The 18,602-nt window shown below is 45.2% G+C and overlaps 1 protein-coding gene across 1 annotated transcript; it reads right to left on the reverse strand.

Moving 5' to 3' along the window:
• Positions 1-1,048: 1,048 nt before the first annotated feature.
• Positions 1,049-18,030, reverse strand: LOC144036486 (transcription factor COE1-like). Its single transcript, XM_077547179.1, has 18 exons — positions 17,976-18,030; positions 17,251-17,503; positions 16,916-17,072; positions 16,385-16,448; positions 15,684-15,739; positions 15,505-15,578; positions 14,377-14,445; positions 8,314-8,395; positions 6,379-6,520; positions 5,871-6,004; positions 5,196-5,322; positions 3,963-4,051; positions 3,354-3,419; positions 3,076-3,238; positions 2,802-3,002; positions 2,530-2,724; positions 2,394-2,459; positions 1,049-1,648 (listed from the first exon to the last, which is right to left on the reverse strand). The coding sequence occupies exons 1-17, from the start codon at positions 18,028-18,030 to the stop codon at positions 2,395-2,397; spliced, it is 1,992 nt and encodes a 663-aa protein (XP_077403305.1). The 3' UTR covers positions 1,049-1,648; position 2,394.
• Between the last annotated feature and the right edge of the window lie 572 nt (positions 18,031-18,602).

Below are 18,602 nucleotides of genomic sequence, written 5' to 3' on the forward strand. Positions count from 1 at the left end.
AAGACAATCGTCGACGTTTTTATTAATTATTCTATTCAATTTATGTTGGAGCATTTTTACAAACTTAGTTTGGAAATCATGTCCAGTTTTTCATGGATTTTTTTTTTTTATCGCGTTATTTCTAAAAACTAAATCCAAATAATTGTTTCCCACAACCCTAATATTATAAAGTATGTTATTATAACGATAATTAGGATGATGATATTTATCAGTACTGTAGGACTCATGTAAAACCTTTTTCTTTTAAACGACCATGTATATATAGTAAGGGTTAAAAAAAATATATATATATTTTTTTTTATCTACCGTGAATAGGAAGGCGTATTTTCCCTTTTTTGTTTTTTTTTAAACAAACAAGTAAGGCTTTTGTTTTTTTAATGACCATGTTTATAGTAAGGGTTAAAAAAAAAAAAATCGACCATATATAGTAAGACTTTTTTTTTTTTCTACAACCAAGTAAGACTTTACGACCAAGTATAGTAAGTGGGTTTTTTTTAATGACCATGTATAGTAAGGGTTTAAAAAAAACAAAAAATTATATATAATTTTTAAAAATCAACCGCGCATGGTAAGGCGTATTTTCTTTCTTTTTTTAAACTACTAAGTATGGCTTTTGTCTTGACTCACCTTTTGCGTAAGTGTGAAACTCTCAACTCATGAAAGTAAGAATTTTCCCAAGTGTGTGACTTGATTGACCTTCCAAGTATGTCATCCAAATGTTGGGTGTGTGCGTGTTGGGTGTGTGCGTGTTGCGTTTGGGGGCGAAGTGCAGCAGCAAAGGTGTCAGTGTGACAAAGTGATGGCGGATGAGAGAATAGAGAGCAGACATCCATTAGCTAATGGATGTCTCGTACTTGTAGTTGCGCTAGGTCTCGTGTGCGCACGCACACACGCGCACACGCCTCACCATGTCAATCAAAAAGGCAAAATTTCTGCATTGGATGCCTTTTGACGAGGTACCTAATGAATCGTCCCTTGAGCAGAATTGTGAATATGCAACCACGTTGCAAGAATCCAAAATAGAAAAGTGAAACGACGACAAACGAGCTGGTGACACGCAACAACGTTTAATTCAAATGTCACAAAAGTTTGCTTTTTTACATTCCAAAGTGAAAAAGGGCTTAGAAAACTTCTTAACATGTTTTGCTTTGTTTCTTCGGGCACAAAAAGCAAAAATCAAATAAATAGAAATCTCCTTTCATGCAAGACGGTTGCATGGTTGCTGTTGCTAACACGACACAGCAGCACTGAGGCACCAAAAATCGGATTGAAAAAAGGAAGACAAAAGACGCTCGTTGCTTCGACGAAGACAATTTGCGACTCGTTGAGTCTCGACGGTTAAACGATTACAGGAAAAACAATGAATGACGCAAAAAAAAAAACATCAGCTGTGATTGGCCGATTGCCGTGGGCAGGGCCCATCAAGAAGTCACACCTGATTGGTCGCTCTCCAGCAAGAAAAAGACCCGACGAAAAAACACAACAAAACCCTACAAAATAAAAGCAACTTCCTGTGTTGACGCCTGGTCCGGATGAGTTGAGGAGCTTCTTTTGTGTCGGAAAGGCGGGAAGCTGGCAAGGATTGCGTGCGACAAACGCACACACGCGCTGACATTTTCACTGGCGGGCGGGACGATTTGTGGGCCGGCTGCCACGAGGAACACAAAGAGAAGTTTTAGGAAGGATCAAATGAAACATTTTTAAAAACATTGCGGCAAACAAATGTCATTTCCTGTTGCGTGAATCAACCAATAGGAAGACAGGATGGAGATGACTTGACGAAAGGGGAGGAGCAAAAGATTGACAAGCAAAAAGAGCCCAAAAATTGTTTTGACACATTTTTATGTTTTGTTGGGAAAATTTGATATCCATAAATATAAATGTCAAAACTTTAAACCTTGACATTGACAATTATTTGAAGTTTCTTCAATTTGCAATGAACAAGAAATGTTGATGTTTCATCATTATTCACAAATCTATTTAGAGTAAATGAGCTTTTTTTCAAAATGGCCCTGGTTGATCTCTTATACTCTGCTGCCACCTGCTGGCCGTTTTTGTAATAACTACCATTGCTTTAAGCGACCTCTTTAGGTCAAAGGCTGCATCAAAGCTTTCTGTATGCTCTAGCATAAATAAAAAAAATAATAAACATAAAAATATATCTTTGGGACACTTAAAACATTTCAAATGAAACGTATTTATATGTTTTTGGGAGCAAATGAGTTAAGGAATGGACATTTTTTTATTATTATTATTGTTGTATTATTCATCTATGTTCAATAAATGTTATATAATTTAAAAAAAAGTGATGTGGACACAAACACTTAAAAAAAAAGACAAGCAAGAAGCGTGCGAACAGGAAGTGATGTCACCAGAGAAAAGGCGGGACTTACTTCAACTGAAAGCCAGACCTTGAATGCCGCCCGACGAGAACTTCACCGGCTCCGCAAAGTTGCCTTCTGCGCACGCACACACAGAAGAAAAGTTAGAATGCAAAAGGTGAGCGGTCAGGTGGCGTCGTCTCATCACCGTGGAGGCCGCCGGCGTTTGTACAAGATGGTGGCGGCGAGGAGGAAGGCCTGACGACTGGCGCGAACGCCGACTTCTGCTTGACGGCGGCGGACACCAAAGTGGCGGGTGAGAACGAGAAGACGCCCGAAGACGCCACAGAACAGTTGGCGGGCAACGACGTTGCCGACGCCAGCGTGGGGCTGGAAGGGACCACTACGCACACACACACAAACACACGACGTTAATACACGCGCACGCATCTATGCACACACACACGCGCACACACTGACTGGCGTAAGGCGAGCTGTCGGCGGACGGGTTGACGAAGGCGGGTGAGCCTCCCAAGTCGCTGATGGCGCCGTTGTTGGCGTACGTGTTGATGGCGGCGTGCGGCGGCGTGTGCGAGTAGCCGGCGTGTTGCGGCGTGGAGCCGGCCGACACGTAACCGTGAGGAGTCAGGCCGTTCGCGCCGCCGGCGCTTCGAAGGAAGCCTGCGGGGGGGCACAGGGGAGTCAGCCATGCGGGAAAAGGTTTAGCGGGGGCGGGGTTCGGAAAGCCACGCACCCTGATTGGTCCGCGAGGGCTCCGACACGTTGACGGACAGCTGCCCGGGCAAGGCGCTTGCAGCCATGGAGCCGGGGTGGGCGGGGCCAGACAGATGGGCGTGGCCTCGCGGAACGCTGTACAGCGCTTCCGCGATGTTCGCCGCTCGCTTCGCCATCGCTTCCTGCCGCAGACACACGTGAGGTCACATGATCCCATGACATCATCGTGCGCACCATATGATACATGTCACGACATCCAAAATGATGTCATGTGACCCCGGCGTGACGCACGCTGACCTGGTTGCTGTGCGGCAGAGCGTAGAGCGCCTCCACCAGGTCGGCGGCTCGCTTGAGGATCAGCTCCTGCGGGGGGGGGGGCAGCAACAGGAAGCGCTTACATTTTCTTCTTCTCCTTCCTGTTGCCGATGCAACCCCTCCCTCACCTAATGTGTCATCTTTAACACGCATGTCATCTCACACACAATCCAAACAACTGCTTAAGAAACGGTTTTGTGTAAAAGAATATTACGGAGAAATACTGCAATGACTTCATCGGCTCATTCTGAGCGCACGCGCACGCGCACAGACGAGACGATTGGATGACCTTCCTCTCGTGGCCGTCTTTAAACAAAGCCGTGACCTCATCGGCCAACATGACATCATCACCGGGAGGCAAGTGACATCAGCTGGGTGGGAGCGGGGATGCTCGTGTGCGTGTGCGCCTGCGAGTGCAACTTTGCGTGTGCGTTAAGTGAGTGCGCGTTCAACACACACATTCAGCAAAATATTCAGCGAGCAATTCGTCAATCATATGTTTGCTGCTAATCCTTTCACGCAGTCCACTGCCCCGCGCCGTGTGCGTGTGTGTGTGTGTGTGTGTGTGTGTGTGTGTGTGTTCACGCGCACCTTTGGCAGCTTGTCAGGGTCTCCGGGGTGACGAGGGACGACCTTCTGTAGTCTTTGGAAGCCGTAATCGATGGTGGGCTCGTTGAGAGCTTCAAAGGACACACACGCACGCACACAAGTCAATTAAACATGCTATTTATTGTTAAACACTCAAAAGGTTTAACCAAAGCACACATACCGAAATGTCGTTAGCATGATGCTAAGCTAAAATGTGAGCCGAACAGAAATAAAGCATGAGCCATCAAACTGCGACTTGAACGTGCAACAATATCGGCAGGCTTGACTGTATTTTCTTCTTCTCTTCTCTTAATGGCACTTAGTAGAACTCAGTGCTGCCAGGGTTGTTGTGGCACAATGTGGTACTGCACTGAAGAAGTGCAACTTGAAATCATCGGCGGAGTCACTTTTTTGCTGATTTTTTTTTCTTTTTTGGTTTTCATGGAAACACTAAAAAAAAGTGGAATTTTCTCATTTATTCCATGTACTTTTTGGTTTAAATTCTTTTCCCACGACAATTACAATGAGCATCACTTATTGGCAGGTTTTCACGATACACAGTGGCGCCAGGTCCTAATCAGCTATGAATCCAGCTGCGTCAACTGTACTGTAAAAACCTTTAAAAAAAACACCAAAAAAAAAAACTGTTTTAAAAATAGACACTCTTGTCTTGCAGTGGCTTTGCTGCGGAAGAAAACAAAAAGTTGTGATACAAGCAGTTCAAGGGCCACTTCATTTGTTTTACTTTCCACAAGAGCATGTGCGCACATGCGGCCTTCCCGTGGGCAGTTCTCACGAGCTGGGGTCGGCCGGGTCACATGCGGAAGCCATCGGCCAATCAGAAGGTCACAGCGGTCAGCGGCGGCCAATAGGAGCCTCCGTTAAATGCCAGACGGACCAATTAGAAGCCAGCTGGCCTCAGGGCCTAATTTTCTTCATTTGGCCAACAAAAACGAGCCCTCCGCAAATATCAGAAACAAAAACAGAAAAAAAAAAAAAAAAAAAAAAACATTTGCCAGCTTAATGATGGAAGGTTACTTCCACTGAACTCCTCTTGTGATGATGTCATGATGATGTCATCATGCCAAGTCCATCAACAGCATCCATTGCTTACTTGTTTGTTGTTCTAACAATGTGAATGTTCATAAGTTAAGTTTCAATAAAGCAAGAATTAAAAAAAAAATGGTGGTGCTTCTGCAAAGGAAGTAGCGTGTGTGTGTGTGCGTGTGTGTGTACCCGTGTATACGAAGCGTCCCGGCGTGGTCTTGCAGAACTGTTTGGACTTGTAGGACAGCGTGACCTCCACCACGCCAGGGATGTGCCGCGGCGGCGTCTGCACGCGGATGGCGTGCGGCGTGATCAGCTGCAATAGGCGAGAAAGGAAGCGGACGGCGACCCACAACGTTTACGTCGACTCACCCACATTTTGCTAGGTCACACTTTACATACTCAACTTTTTGGAAAGGTTTTATGCCATCAAAACACAATTTTGGCTCCACCTGTGGTGTCCAAACTACGGCCCTTGCATCTTTGCATTTTTTTGTATGTGGCTCTCAGGAGGGAAAAGTTTGGACACCCATGGACGATATGAAAAGATGAAATTGACGAAAAAAACGTGACTACATCTTACTGAAGAGTTGTGAGCGTCTCCATCTGTGTGGATTATACTGCCCCCTGGTGGGGACACCACGAGGAGACGCACAGTCCAAATCAATTCATCCTGACCTGACGCAAAATTGTTTTGCAACTACAGGTTTTGAAAATGTACAATATTATAGAGTGCTATCAAAAAGCCAATGACAAACATTTTGTTTTTTGGGAGCGGAAACTGGAATTGATTGATGGCATTTGCATTCATTCCAATGTGGAAAGATGAGGATGAGGATGATGAAGAGTAGGACGCAGCCCCACCTCGCTCCACACCATGAGCGAGCCGAAGATCACCTGCAGCCCGTCAAAGAAGTTTTCGCCGATCACGATGACCGTAGCGCCCCCTGTGGTCCAACCCTCGCTGGGGCTGATGGCCTTGATGCACGGCGAGCCTCCTAATTCACGCGCGGGACATTTGAAATGCAAACGCAAAACAAATGAAGACATTTAAAGAAATACATTTGAAGCGCCTGAATATCTTATGTGAGGAGTGTGAGCTTCGATTTGGATGTGAAGGCAAGCGCAATGTCCAAAACATCAATCATGTCGTCAACTACACAAAATATCAAGTTCTACCCCATTCATACACACACACACATTGTGCGTGTGTGTGTGTGATTAGACAGATGGAAGGGCAGGAATCACCTGATAGGATTAAATCCATCAACCATCTGCTGCTCATGATGTTGGCACGCACACACATGCACGCACACACGCACACACACACACACACACACACACGCAGAGTTTGTGTTGTGTAGTGCGTTACCATGATGGAGGTACGACGGCGTTACGTCGGCCGGGTCGAGCCTGCGGGCCCGGCGGCCATGTTTGGAGTTGTTGTGGACAAACATGTTGTCGGAAACGGACAGCACGTGACCGTCCACGCCCACCGTCGTGGACACCACCACCTTGCAAAGGCCGGAAAGTTATGTCAAAAAACAAGAATTGATGAATTTGCCAAAAGAATTCCGAAATGAATCAATAGAAATCCAACAAAATGTTTGTGTCTGAAAATAGTACTATATCATATTGTATTATACTTTGTAAAAACCTATAATAAATATTTGTTCATCACAATGAATTTATTGCAGCTCCTGGTGTTCACAACTTGGCCACCGGGGGCAGCAAAGATCAATTCAGTCAAGCGGACACAAACAAAGAAGAGCTTCACAGAGTTATTGTTTTTTTTTCACGTGGGGTAAGAAATGCCTATACTATAATGTAACATTTGTACTTTATCAGAAATGAATCCTAATAAAATAATGAAACTGAATGTAATGCCACATTTTTTTGCCTTCAATTCATTGGATATTGTGTTGCTCCTAGATGCTATTTGTTCGTCCCTCTATGGAGTTTCATTATATAAGCTAGCAGATGTAAGTTATGTGTTTGTTTGCTGTACACAAAGTCCACACAACTTTTTGAAATCAAAACTTTAAGTGTGGCTTTTTCCAAATGGGAGACATTTGTACAAAATGGCGGCAAAGAAATTTTTTGATAAATTACTTCATTTTTGTTTTTTAAATTAGCCTTCACTTGGCCTTTTTTGTTGTTGTTCTTCATTCAAATTTGTCAGGCCCGACCGATATGCTTTTTTTTTTTTAGGCCGATGCTGATACCGATTTTTGGCAGAGAAAAAAACGGATTAATCTCCGATTATTTAAAAATATATGTATTTATTGCATACAATTAAATTAATACATCCATGGTGTACACACTTAAAGTGAGTACAGAAAAAGTTGTTCTATTAAGTTGTTCTATTAAAATAACTCATTTTTCACACATTGGGAAGAATTTGTACCTTGACGTAGTGTGGGTTCCCAAAACATTTGTGTGTGGATGTTCGTTATTTGAAGGAAAAACACTCGCGAAGCCGATGCTAACTTTGGGTTAGCATTTGAATGGAATCCTCCCTTCGCTTTTAGCATTGGCGCTAGGCTAGCGCCGTTTTTAAAATGAAGCATGTTTTGTATTTAAATATACAGTGGAATTCATTCTTATTGCCGTGTGTTTAGTTTTACGGTTAACTCCAACTGGGGTGACATTAAACAGCTTAAAGGACGCTTGGGGACAAAAGAAAAAACAGAATAACATATACGCTACACACTTGCTAATTGCTAATGCTACGCAAACAAAATGGTGCATTCAGAGTACTTTCACAGCGTGGGAAACTTTGGTTTTCACATAAAGTCGTATAAATAATAAGATGAAAAGTAGCTGTGGGACTCAAAGCAGGTACTCGCTTGGCTTATGCCTTGCGCCAAATCTGACGTCTCACGCGCACGCACACACGCACGCACACACACACACACACACACGCGCGCACACACACGTGTGTGTGTTTTGCGGTGGTCTGCCGGAGCTCTTGTGAAGGGTCCGGCCCTTAATTATCTCTCAGAGAAACAGAGCTGTCTCCTGTGGTTCCACTACAATAGCCGCACAATTAGACACACTCACACGCATGCTGCCGCTGTCAGGCACACGCGCGCGCGCACACACACACTCACACACACACGCACGTGTAGTAAAGCGCTTTCTTCCTGACGGCGCGCAGCAGCTTCGATAAGGAAAGAATCAAGAGTGAAAATGGGACCTCATCTTCCTCCTCCTCATTACTTCCTGCCAGTCTGAGCGTGCGTGAGTGCGTGCGTGCGTGCGTGTGAACGTGTGCGCAACACTTTTGTAACACACACGCCCGTACCTGAAACCTCCTCATGTCTCGCGGGTTTCCGGCGTTTTTCAGGCAGTTCTGGTTGCATTTGAGGAAAAACTTGAGGAAGAATCTGACAAGATGGAAAAACACAATATTTTGCATCTGCTCCATTTTAGTGGCAAATATTTGTCAACATGCAAAAGTGTAACCGACAATATGGAGGAAGAAACACTTGTCGTCATTCAAACATATAGATAAAAATAGAAACAAATCGCAGATACGTCCAAGTCAAAATTAATATGTCATAAATGTCATAATTCTGCATATATTTGTGGAGACTGTAGTCAAGTTGTCTTTGACAACTTTAAAAATGTGCACAATTTCACAAGTGACTTCACGTTCAAAATTAGATCTTAATATGAAAAGAAAAACGCACTGTGCTGTCAGCAATGTCTTACAAATGCAATTATGCCATCTAGTGGCAAAAAAATGACCTCAACGCAAATCTATATCACTCATTTTTTTACAGTACATCTTTTTAATTTTAACTCCATTTTATGGATTGTTATGAAATGACTGTATGAATGACTAAAAGATGCAGACATATTTCTATTAGTTTAACGTTTTTTCCACTTTTATGTTAACAAGAGTACAAAAACGTAGATGAAAAATATTTTATTGTACATTTAGAACAGATATAACATTTGCGATTAATCATAAGTTAACTATTGAATTCATGTGATTAATTACGATTTAAAAAATTAAACGCCTGACAACTCAAATTAAATCTTTTGATAAATTCAAAAAAATCCTTTTGTATCACTAAAGAGCCGATGTGCAATACCTCATTTGCATATTGTGACGCGCACTAGTCGACGTGAGGATCGGAAATTTCGCTTAAGTTTGTGTCGGCTCCGCTCTCGTCTCCTCCCCGGAGGTTTAACTCGCAAACTCGCAAAAACGTTCTGCGAGGAGAACAAAGCGGAGGTGTGTGCGTGCGTGTGTACGCGAGCGTGCGTGCGTGCGTGTGTGTGAGACGCGGTGGCAGGTCGGTGTGTAAAAGCGCGCGTTAACGAGCTTGGGCCGGCTCGGAACACGGGGCGGCGGGATTCGGCATGGCTAATTACGGTGACCTCTCACCCCCGGGTGACAGCCTATCACGGTGCAGGACAGCCACACTGACCTCCCGCGACCTCACACTGTCTCGTCCTCTTCACGACGCTGCGCACGCACACGCACACGCACACGCACACGCACACGCACACGCACGCGCGCGCGCATTAAAAGTAGAAGCAGTGAAACGTGAACGTTTTCATCATTTTGCATCTTCTACTTGCAAATGTTGCAAAAAAAAAAAGGAAAGTCAAGTGTGCATGTCAAAGATAATTTTTTTGTGTTGTGCTTTAAAAAAAGAAAAGAAGCACAAAATCATAATTGCATGTTATCAAAAGATTCTGTGATTGAAGAGAATGTATTGTGGCTCATTGTGGTGTGCATAACTTGGCCACCAAGGGGCAGTGTCATACAAACTAGGAGGCAATAACTCAGTAAGCTGCAATCCTATCAGTCTGTCTTTGCAGAGGATAAAGAATAGATGCCTGTGAGTGTTGTTATTTTGTGTGTATGTTGCTTATCTGTATTTTGTGTTAGCATTTAGCTAGCGCAGCGGTGGCCAACCCTGGTCCTCGAGAGCCCCGATCCAGCCTGTTTTCCATGTTTCTCTCCCCTAACACACCTGGTTCATGATCAGGATCGTTATTAGGCTTCTGCAAAGCTGCCTGATTAGCTGATCATTAGATTCAGCTGCGCTGCAGGAGGGAATCATGGAAAACAGGCTGGATTGTGGCTCTCGAGGACCAGGGTTGGCCACCCCTGAGCTAGCGGATTTATTTATGACAATAGTCATAAGTCATTCTTTTTCGTTTCGGGTAAACTTCAGATGGGATTGGCAGAAAACAGCTTGATGCCAAAGTGCGACTTGTTGTCAAGTGAGTCCAGCTGTTTTCACTTGGATTGCAAATATTTGCTCGCAAGTCAAAGTAAAAAAAAGGCTTGATTGTTGCTTGTATCTCAAGGCGCTTGATAATTATCCCAACGTTTCTTGTAAGATTGCAATACGAGCACGTTTGACTGTGATGTCCTCAAACGAAACTTGGATCATGAAATGAAATGCAAACAAGACAAAATTTGTGAAATGACGCACAGTGACTGACGGAACTATTTTAGAAGTGAGTGAAGTTACGCAATCGTGTTTTTCTTCTTCTCTACTTTCATTGGCTGGCCTTCTTCATTTCAAAGCCCCCTCCCTCCCACCCCCCACCTGCAATGGACCCCATCTGGCCTCAACTATGGGGCCCACACACACACACACACATGCGCGCGCGCACACACACGCGTAGTGTAAATGGATTGTGTGCACGTGGCCGTTAACAGGCCTCCATTTAATGCAGGCCATTATAAAAGCCGCACTGATTGTGGGCGGGGCAACACTCCCCATGCGGTAACATCGCTCTTGCCCTTTGCAACGTTTAGGATCATTAATCTCAATTATCATCACTATCATTTATTTCTTGTTTTTGTTACAAAATACACAAGAAGACCGCCTTGGGGAAATAAATAAATAAATAAAAATAATATTTTTCAAAATCGTCCAGCCCAATTTTGCAGCCTGTTAAAAGTTGCAGGATGCCAACAAGTGAGGGGTGGAGGGGGTGGGGGGGTGCAGGGGGCCTTCCCGGGGAACTCCACAACATTTCATTCTGTGTGTGTCCGTTGTATTCCCCAACGACTCTCGACGTTGCTGCTTAGCTAAGAATAACCACGCGCGCGCACGCACACACACACACACACACACACAACAGCAGAGTTGTCGTCAGGTGTTAGCAAAAGACGTTGAGCGCATGGAAAAAGTGTGGAAGTCGACCCAGATGCCGCCATGATTGGTCGCCGCCTTTCACTGGCGTGCCCAGCTGACCGACATGTCATTTGATCCGCCATGTGACTGGTCGCCAGTCAATCAACACAAATGGACAAACAATCAACCGGTGAATAGAGCCTGTGCGGAACCTCAGTCTCCACTTGAGTGGGCGTGGCCAAACCTGTGACATCATCCACAGCATTTCAAAAGTCGTGATTCAGCATTCAATTTGTCAATCACCACAAATTTTTAGTTGGAACTACCTCGGGGAAAAAAATTTGACTCCTCCCCCTTTGGACAGTTCCTGTTTATTAGTGAATTTGATTAACTCTTTCAAGTTGCAGTTAGTTCAACAATTAAGGCGTATGCTTCCACGGAGGGTTGAGGGGGGGTGGGGGGTGTGTTTGTTAGACAAGAGGGAAAACGTCGGCATTACAACGAAGGAAGCGAGGAAGGGGAGGAGGGAAGGACGCTAAAATGACTTCATTTGCATAACAGCCACCACACCTCATTGATAGGCCGCCAGCTGGCTGTCAATCAGCCTGTCTCCCGGGAGATATGCTAATGAGCACCAGGAACGAAGGAGGAAGAGGATGGATCAGCCTGCATTACGCTCAACACCTTCATCATCGTCGTCCTCATCCTCATCACGCACACACACACAGGATGCCACATGACATCTCCATCAAGCGAGTAAGTCTGATGATGTCACTTCCTGCCAGCTGACCATGTCACAGGAGGGAGGAGGCGGAATTATTGCATTGATGGGCGGGCGGGGGGTGGGGGGGGGGGGCAACCAAAGTATAATGAGCAGATTAGTTGACTAGATGACATGCATGCACACACACACACACATACCATGCCCATATAAGGAAGTAGGCCCTGCATTAGCATAATATGTAATCAAGCCGCCCCTCCATTTAATCGCCTAATTGGCTGTTACTGTACATGCGCACACATTTGAATATCAATGACAGCAATGACTTTCATTCATTCATTCATGATGACTTGAATCATCGTAACGAGACAAGTCATTAATTAATTCATTACAAGCCGGACGAGGATGAAGACCACACACACACACGCACGCACAAACGGATAAAAGGAATATATGCACCAATTAACATCAAATCAACAATAATTGATGAAGATGATGTTTGGCTCCTTTTAAATCTTCATCACTGCAATCGACAACTCCTTTTCACACCAGATACAAGTGTGTGTGTGTGTGTGTCACAGCTGCACAGAAACAAGTGCTATCATGTCAACGTGTCTCTTCAACATATGTTGACACTTACGCACACATGCGCGTACACACGCACACGCACACACACTGCAGTGGAAGCTAATTAAGCAGAAAAAAACAAGTCAAGACTTTGCAAAGGCAGAACACATTTGAATGAGGCGACACACAAACAACACAAGATTGTGCGTGCGTGCGTGCGTGCGTGCGTGCGTGCGCGAGGTTGTCAGAGATATTTTGGTAAGTAGGATGACAGAAAGGTGTGTGCGTGTGTGTGCGTGAGGGAGACAAAGGCTGCAAAGATGAAGAGATCGTTTAGAAGAAGATTCCCTCCTCCTCCTCCTTCTTGTCTTCCTCCTCAAAATGATTGACAGCACCCCCCCCCCCACCGCCCCGCCCCCTGCACCTAGCAGCCTTTGATTGACAGCACTCCCCACACGAAGGGCTTATCCTGGGAAACAAAGCAAAAGTTCTCGTCCTCCATCCAAGGCGCACCTTCACACTCGCTGACTACAAATAATCCTCATCTTCCTCATCATCTTCTTACTCCTCCTCATCGTCATCTTTCTCCTCCTACCTGTCCTCATCCTCCTCTTCTTCATCTGCATCATCATCATCATCTTCCTCATTTTCATTCTCTTCCTCCTCTTCATCTTCTTCCTCTCCACCTCCTCATTTTCATTCTCCTCCACCTCCTCCTCCTCTTCCTCCTCCTCTTCCTCCTTTTAGCATGTGAGAGGGGAGCGCGGTGCGCACGTGTCGTCATCTCTCTGCCGAGTTTCCTGTCGTCTTTTGCTTGGCCTGTGACCCCTCTTAACCCTAACCCTGGTCTAATTCTGCACTAGGAAGAAATGTTACCCCCCCCCCCACACACACACACACACACACACACTTGCACACACGCACACACTCAAGCCGAACACGCATACGCTCAGACAGAGTGATGATGTCAGCACATTTTTAGCGACGTGTTAATGAACTTCCTGAACATACGCATCAATTAACATGTGAGGAGTCATGTGACTTCCTGCACGTGCACTTTTAACACGCGCACACACTTGGTGTCTTATTCAAGCTTTTGCGATGAAGTCACATGGAAAGTTTCGCTCTCGCACCTTGTGTGTGTGTGTAACGTTTGACTGACAGCCCTTTGCACCAAATCTGTGTGTGTGTTTGTGTGTGTGTGTGTGTGTGTGTGTGTGTGTGTGTGGCCCAGTTAATCCGTCGCTGTGTGTTAATAAAAGGTTAACGAGATGCAACGATATCCTATCACACGCCTGCTTGACTGCTAAAGAGACCCGTGCGCTCTGTGTGTGTGTGCGTGTGTTTGAGTGTGTGTGGTCGAGTCTGGTGTGCGTTCGTGTCCGCATGACGTGTGCGTGACATGTGTGTGCGCGGCCACATGTTGCAGATGTTGCAGCGTGGAGTGTGTGAACGGCCAGCGACAGGAAGTCTCCCACGGTTTCCACGGTAACCTTCGCATTCCATCCCTGCCACCTTCCCTGACATCTCCCATCATGCTCTCTGCTGCGCACACGAGCGCGCGCGCCCAACACGCACGCGCAGGCGCACTGTTTAAAAAAAAAACAAAACAACTTGAAGCATAACAAATGTTTTCGTTTTCTCGTGGAAGCGGCGAGAGGAAGAGGAGGACGAGGTGAAGAAGAGGAGGATGAGTTGCTTTTTGGGAGGGAAAGTGTGCACGAGCACGATGCACACAAATACACACTAATACACACTCGTTGACAAAGGGGTTAAAAAAAATGCGCCGCGGATCTCGTTTCACTTCTTGGCTGTCATTTTTTATTTTTTTTTGGTGACCTATTTTAAATGATGAGGGCGGGTGTGCGTTTTTGACTACCGCGTGCACAACTGTAGGTGTGTGTGTGTTCGCAATATGACCCAAACGCAACACACACACACGCACACGAACTGTCACACAGTCGCGTACCTGTCGATGATGACGGGGTCTGACGGCGTCTCGTTGCGATTGCCGCAGCTCTTCTTGTCGCAGCAGCGACTGCAACGGCACAAAAACAGCTGTTAGTGTGCGTGCGCGCGCGCGTGCGTGCGTGCGTGTACATGAAAGGTACGCGCTGGAGCAAGTGATGGCGGACAGAAATAGATGTAAAAGTTGCACCGGAGACGCTTTCTACTGACAGCGTCGGCGCGCTTTCCTGTCATACACTTTCAGATGGATGGATAGAGAGATAACTAGCTAGCTAGCTAGCTAGCTGGCTAAAAAGATAGATAGATAGATAGATAGATAGATAGATAGATAGATAGATAGATAGATAGATAGATAGATAGATAGATAGATAGATAGATAGATAGATAGATAGATAGATAGATAGATAGATAGATAGATAGATAGATAGATAGATAGATAGATAGATAGATAGATAGATAGATAGATAGATAGATGTTATGCTAGTAATTTCTGTTAGCCAATCTGTGACACTGCATTATATGTTAGCATGAAGCTAGCTGACTTTTGTAACTCTTTGTTCAGGTGGTGTCCATCCCGGGGGGGTCATTTGTGGCCCACCGTCCATTTTTCCGTGGTCGCAGCAATAGGCTACTACAAACAATATTTGGCACAGCATGCAAGGCTAAAAAAAAAAAATTGATGAAAAGAATGGAGGTGTCGAAAAAAAAAAAGTCTCACTACTTCTAACTAAATCCATATACTGTAAAAATGTAAATGAATTTACCACTAAAATAGGATACTTTCTCTTTAAAACAATGATGTGAAGAAGCAAAAGGTGTTTCTTTGGAAATTTGGATGACCCTAAACGTTGCTGTCTATATGATTTTTTTTTCCAGTTTGAAATGTTTTGTTTCTTTTTGGTCCACATTTACATATTTTTGTTTGTTTGTCTTAGCTGAGACACAACAGCAAGTCTCACTTTGACTAACGACTTTGTCTCTATCCCAATTAACCAGGAAAAACGCAAGCGCACACGCTCGAGTTCTCTTTTTCTAGCAGTGAACAATTCATCACGATATAATGAAACACAAACAAATGTCATTGCTCCTCCTCCATCTGTGTGCGCGCGCGTGTGTCTGCGGTTCTGACCTGCACATGATCTCGTGCGTGAGCAGCACTCGACACATCTCGGGGTTCTTGTCTTGGCCCTCGTACACGATGGGCTGCGAGAGACCACAAAAAAACGGGAACACGTCAAACTCAAACGTGGGAACGCTCTCACACGCGTGATGACGCACACACAAACACGGGGCTGCGTGCACGCTCACCTGTTTGCTGGCGGAGTCGATGAGTCTGACGTAAAAGTCTTGTTCCGTCCTGATGCCTGCACAGGAACAAAACACGCGCGCACATTTTCGCAACTTTCTCACTTGCTGCGACACCAGAGAAGAAACGATCACATTTTAACTTGATCCGTTTCACGTATTTTGGTTGTCATGTGAAACTTGTCACCTTGAAATGTGAAGCTTATGACATTAAAATGTGATATTGAACTTTTTTTTCCTGTTGCCTATGAACTTTTCAAATTAAGTCGACTCGTCACAATCGAGTTTGAACAGAACAAATTGAGCCATAAAACATCCTTGCACGTGCTGAAGAAGGCATGAGAGATAATCGATTGACTGTAAAGAGAGTGGCTTTACATGAGAGTGGCTGCATACGAGAATGTGAATGTAAATGAGAGAATGACTGCATGAGAGAGTGACTATTTAAAAGCGTGACGCCAAACGAGAGAGTGTATTGAGAGTGACTTAAAATAAGAGAGTGACTTCAATTAAGGGAGTGAGTTTATATGAGAGAGTGACTCACATGAGAGTATGACGACATGAGAGAGTGAGTGTAATGAGAGTGACTTCGCATGAGTGATTGTAAACAAGAGTGATTCTACACGAGAGTGACGAGACGAGCGAGTGACTGTAAATGAGAGAGTGACTGTTAGTGAGTGATTGTATATGAGAGAGTGACTGACCACTAGTGTAGAGCAGCTGCAGCCTGTAGTGGATGCCATTGTTGGTCTTCTCGCCCGCGCTCTCCTGCACACACGCACACAACCAGAGAAATTCGATTATTATTATTATTATTATTATAAAAATAAAAGATTAATCTTGCCATAAATGAATTCATTGTGTTCAAATAAGTACATCAAGTACAAATAAACACGCCAACTCAGTCGACACACACACAATAGGTGGAATAAAAATTTTTAAAAAGCATTTAGAGCACTTAAACATTTTTACGGTGTATAAAGAAACCTTAAAGCAATGCAAACACACAAAAAAACTGAAAAACTCAACTTTCCTAAAAAATAAATAGCGATGGGGCGGGGCTTGGGGGGGTGGGGGGCGGGTATTACAGTTCATCTAAAATGCACATTTGAAAATAGCAATTTCTTGACTTATGTGTCCGCATTAAAACTGCTTTGCAAGGAGAGCTGCATCTTTCTTTATAGGCGAATCTACGGAACCAACACATCCAAAGTCCAAACTTGTACTTGGCGTACCTTGTCCTTCTCGATGAAGTCGACGAAGTTGGTCCTCTCCACCTCCACGGGCTGCCCTTGGCGGTCGTAGAGGGCCACGACGAAATGGAAGAAGTTGGACTTGCGCAGGTTGGAGGGCGGCTGCTTCTCGAAGTGCGCGCGACCCACCGCCAGCCCGCTGCCAAAGACCCCGACACGCCACCATTCAACACAAACAAAAACAAAAGAAAGTTGCACATCGTTAGCTTTCTCAACCCCCCCCGTGCGTCAATGACGACGCGTTGTCCCACAATGATGACAGAACTTGAACGAATATGGATTGGATCACGTGACAGAATTGGAAGCTCGTTCCTGACCTCTGCGCGGCGGTGTTGGCGTCCAGCACGCCGCCGCCGCCCCCCTGCGGACCCCCCAGCATCCAGCCCGCGGCGTTCATGCCCCCCAGCGGCGGCTCCTCCTTTAGGCTGCAGCCGAACATGAGCGCACCTCTGGCGGCTTGCGCTTGCCGCTCGCCCCGGACCCGAATCGAACCGGCCCGGCTCTGCACTGGCTCGCGCTCCTCCGCGCTAACGGCTCCCAGCGGAGGAAAGGGCGCGCTTCCGAAGTGTCCTCATGTAGCAAAAAGGGGGCCCCAAAGGAATCAGGGCCTCAGCATCCTCTTCATCACGGGACTCTTCCTCCTCATGTCATAAGAAGAAGAAGAAGAAAAAGAAGAAGAAGAAGAAGAAGAAGAGTTCCTGGAGGTTCCGCTTGAGCTTCTCTTGGATGAGGAGGAGGAAGAGGGGGTGCACGGCGGAGGGTTAGGGGGGGGAGGTGCCGGTGATGGGAAAGTGGGCGTGGCCACTTCCACGTAACCACGAATGGCAGAATTGGATTCTGAATTCATAATAGCGAACATCCCCATATAATTCACGCCCATTTGAAATGAATGATTAGTTATTCTGGTGAGACAACGTTTTTTTTTTTAAGAAGGTATTTGGCACGAAAAATTTCAGGGCGGTAGTTAAAGTGCAGGCAGATGGCCACTGGTCCACACTGGACCCTGCTGGAGTTAATGTTGCGTTTTTGAGTCGACCCGAACCTCCGTGCACCCCCGTGAGGACCCCATCCTTGCGCAAAGTGCCAAAAAATGACATCTGTTGAGAAATTACCTGAAAACAAACAAAGCAGTCATGCAATCAAAATATGGATTGCGCTTTTCAAAATTGGAATAACAGGTCCAATGCGTGTCGGTGACGTGAGAAATTCTTTTCGTTGCCGTGCTTGACACTTGATTAGATCACATTACATAATTGGTTCAATTATGGGTACCCAAATATGATAAATTCCTGCCAGTAGGATTCAATCATGTACAGCAAATTTTAAGTACTGCACAAGCATGTAGTCTTCATTTTTCTTGGACTGTATGAAATAAATCCAATTTTTAAATATCCATAATAATTAAAAAGACACTTCAATGTCATTGTGTACAATTTTGCCCCGGGGTATGTTGGACGTTGAAGTAAAAAAAGAAAAAACAAACAAAGCAAAAGAGGCAGTTTACAGAAACATCGACAAAGAACTTTTTGGGCAGTCGTCATGATCGCAAACTGACGTGTCGCTGAGCCTGCAGCACCGCCGTGCGGCCGACATGTGAAATGCAGGAACTGCAGAATTACGGTCAGGTAGGCGGTCACGGTAAAAGTTGAAAAGCGTTTTTATCATAAAC

Source organism: Vanacampus margaritifer, chromosome 16 (genome assembly GCF_051991255.1).
Source record: "Vanacampus margaritifer isolate UIUO_Vmar chromosome 16, RoL_Vmar_1.0, whole genome shotgun sequence".
Taxonomy (NCBI): Eukaryota; Metazoa; Chordata; class Actinopteri; order Syngnathiformes; family Syngnathidae; genus Vanacampus; species Vanacampus margaritifer.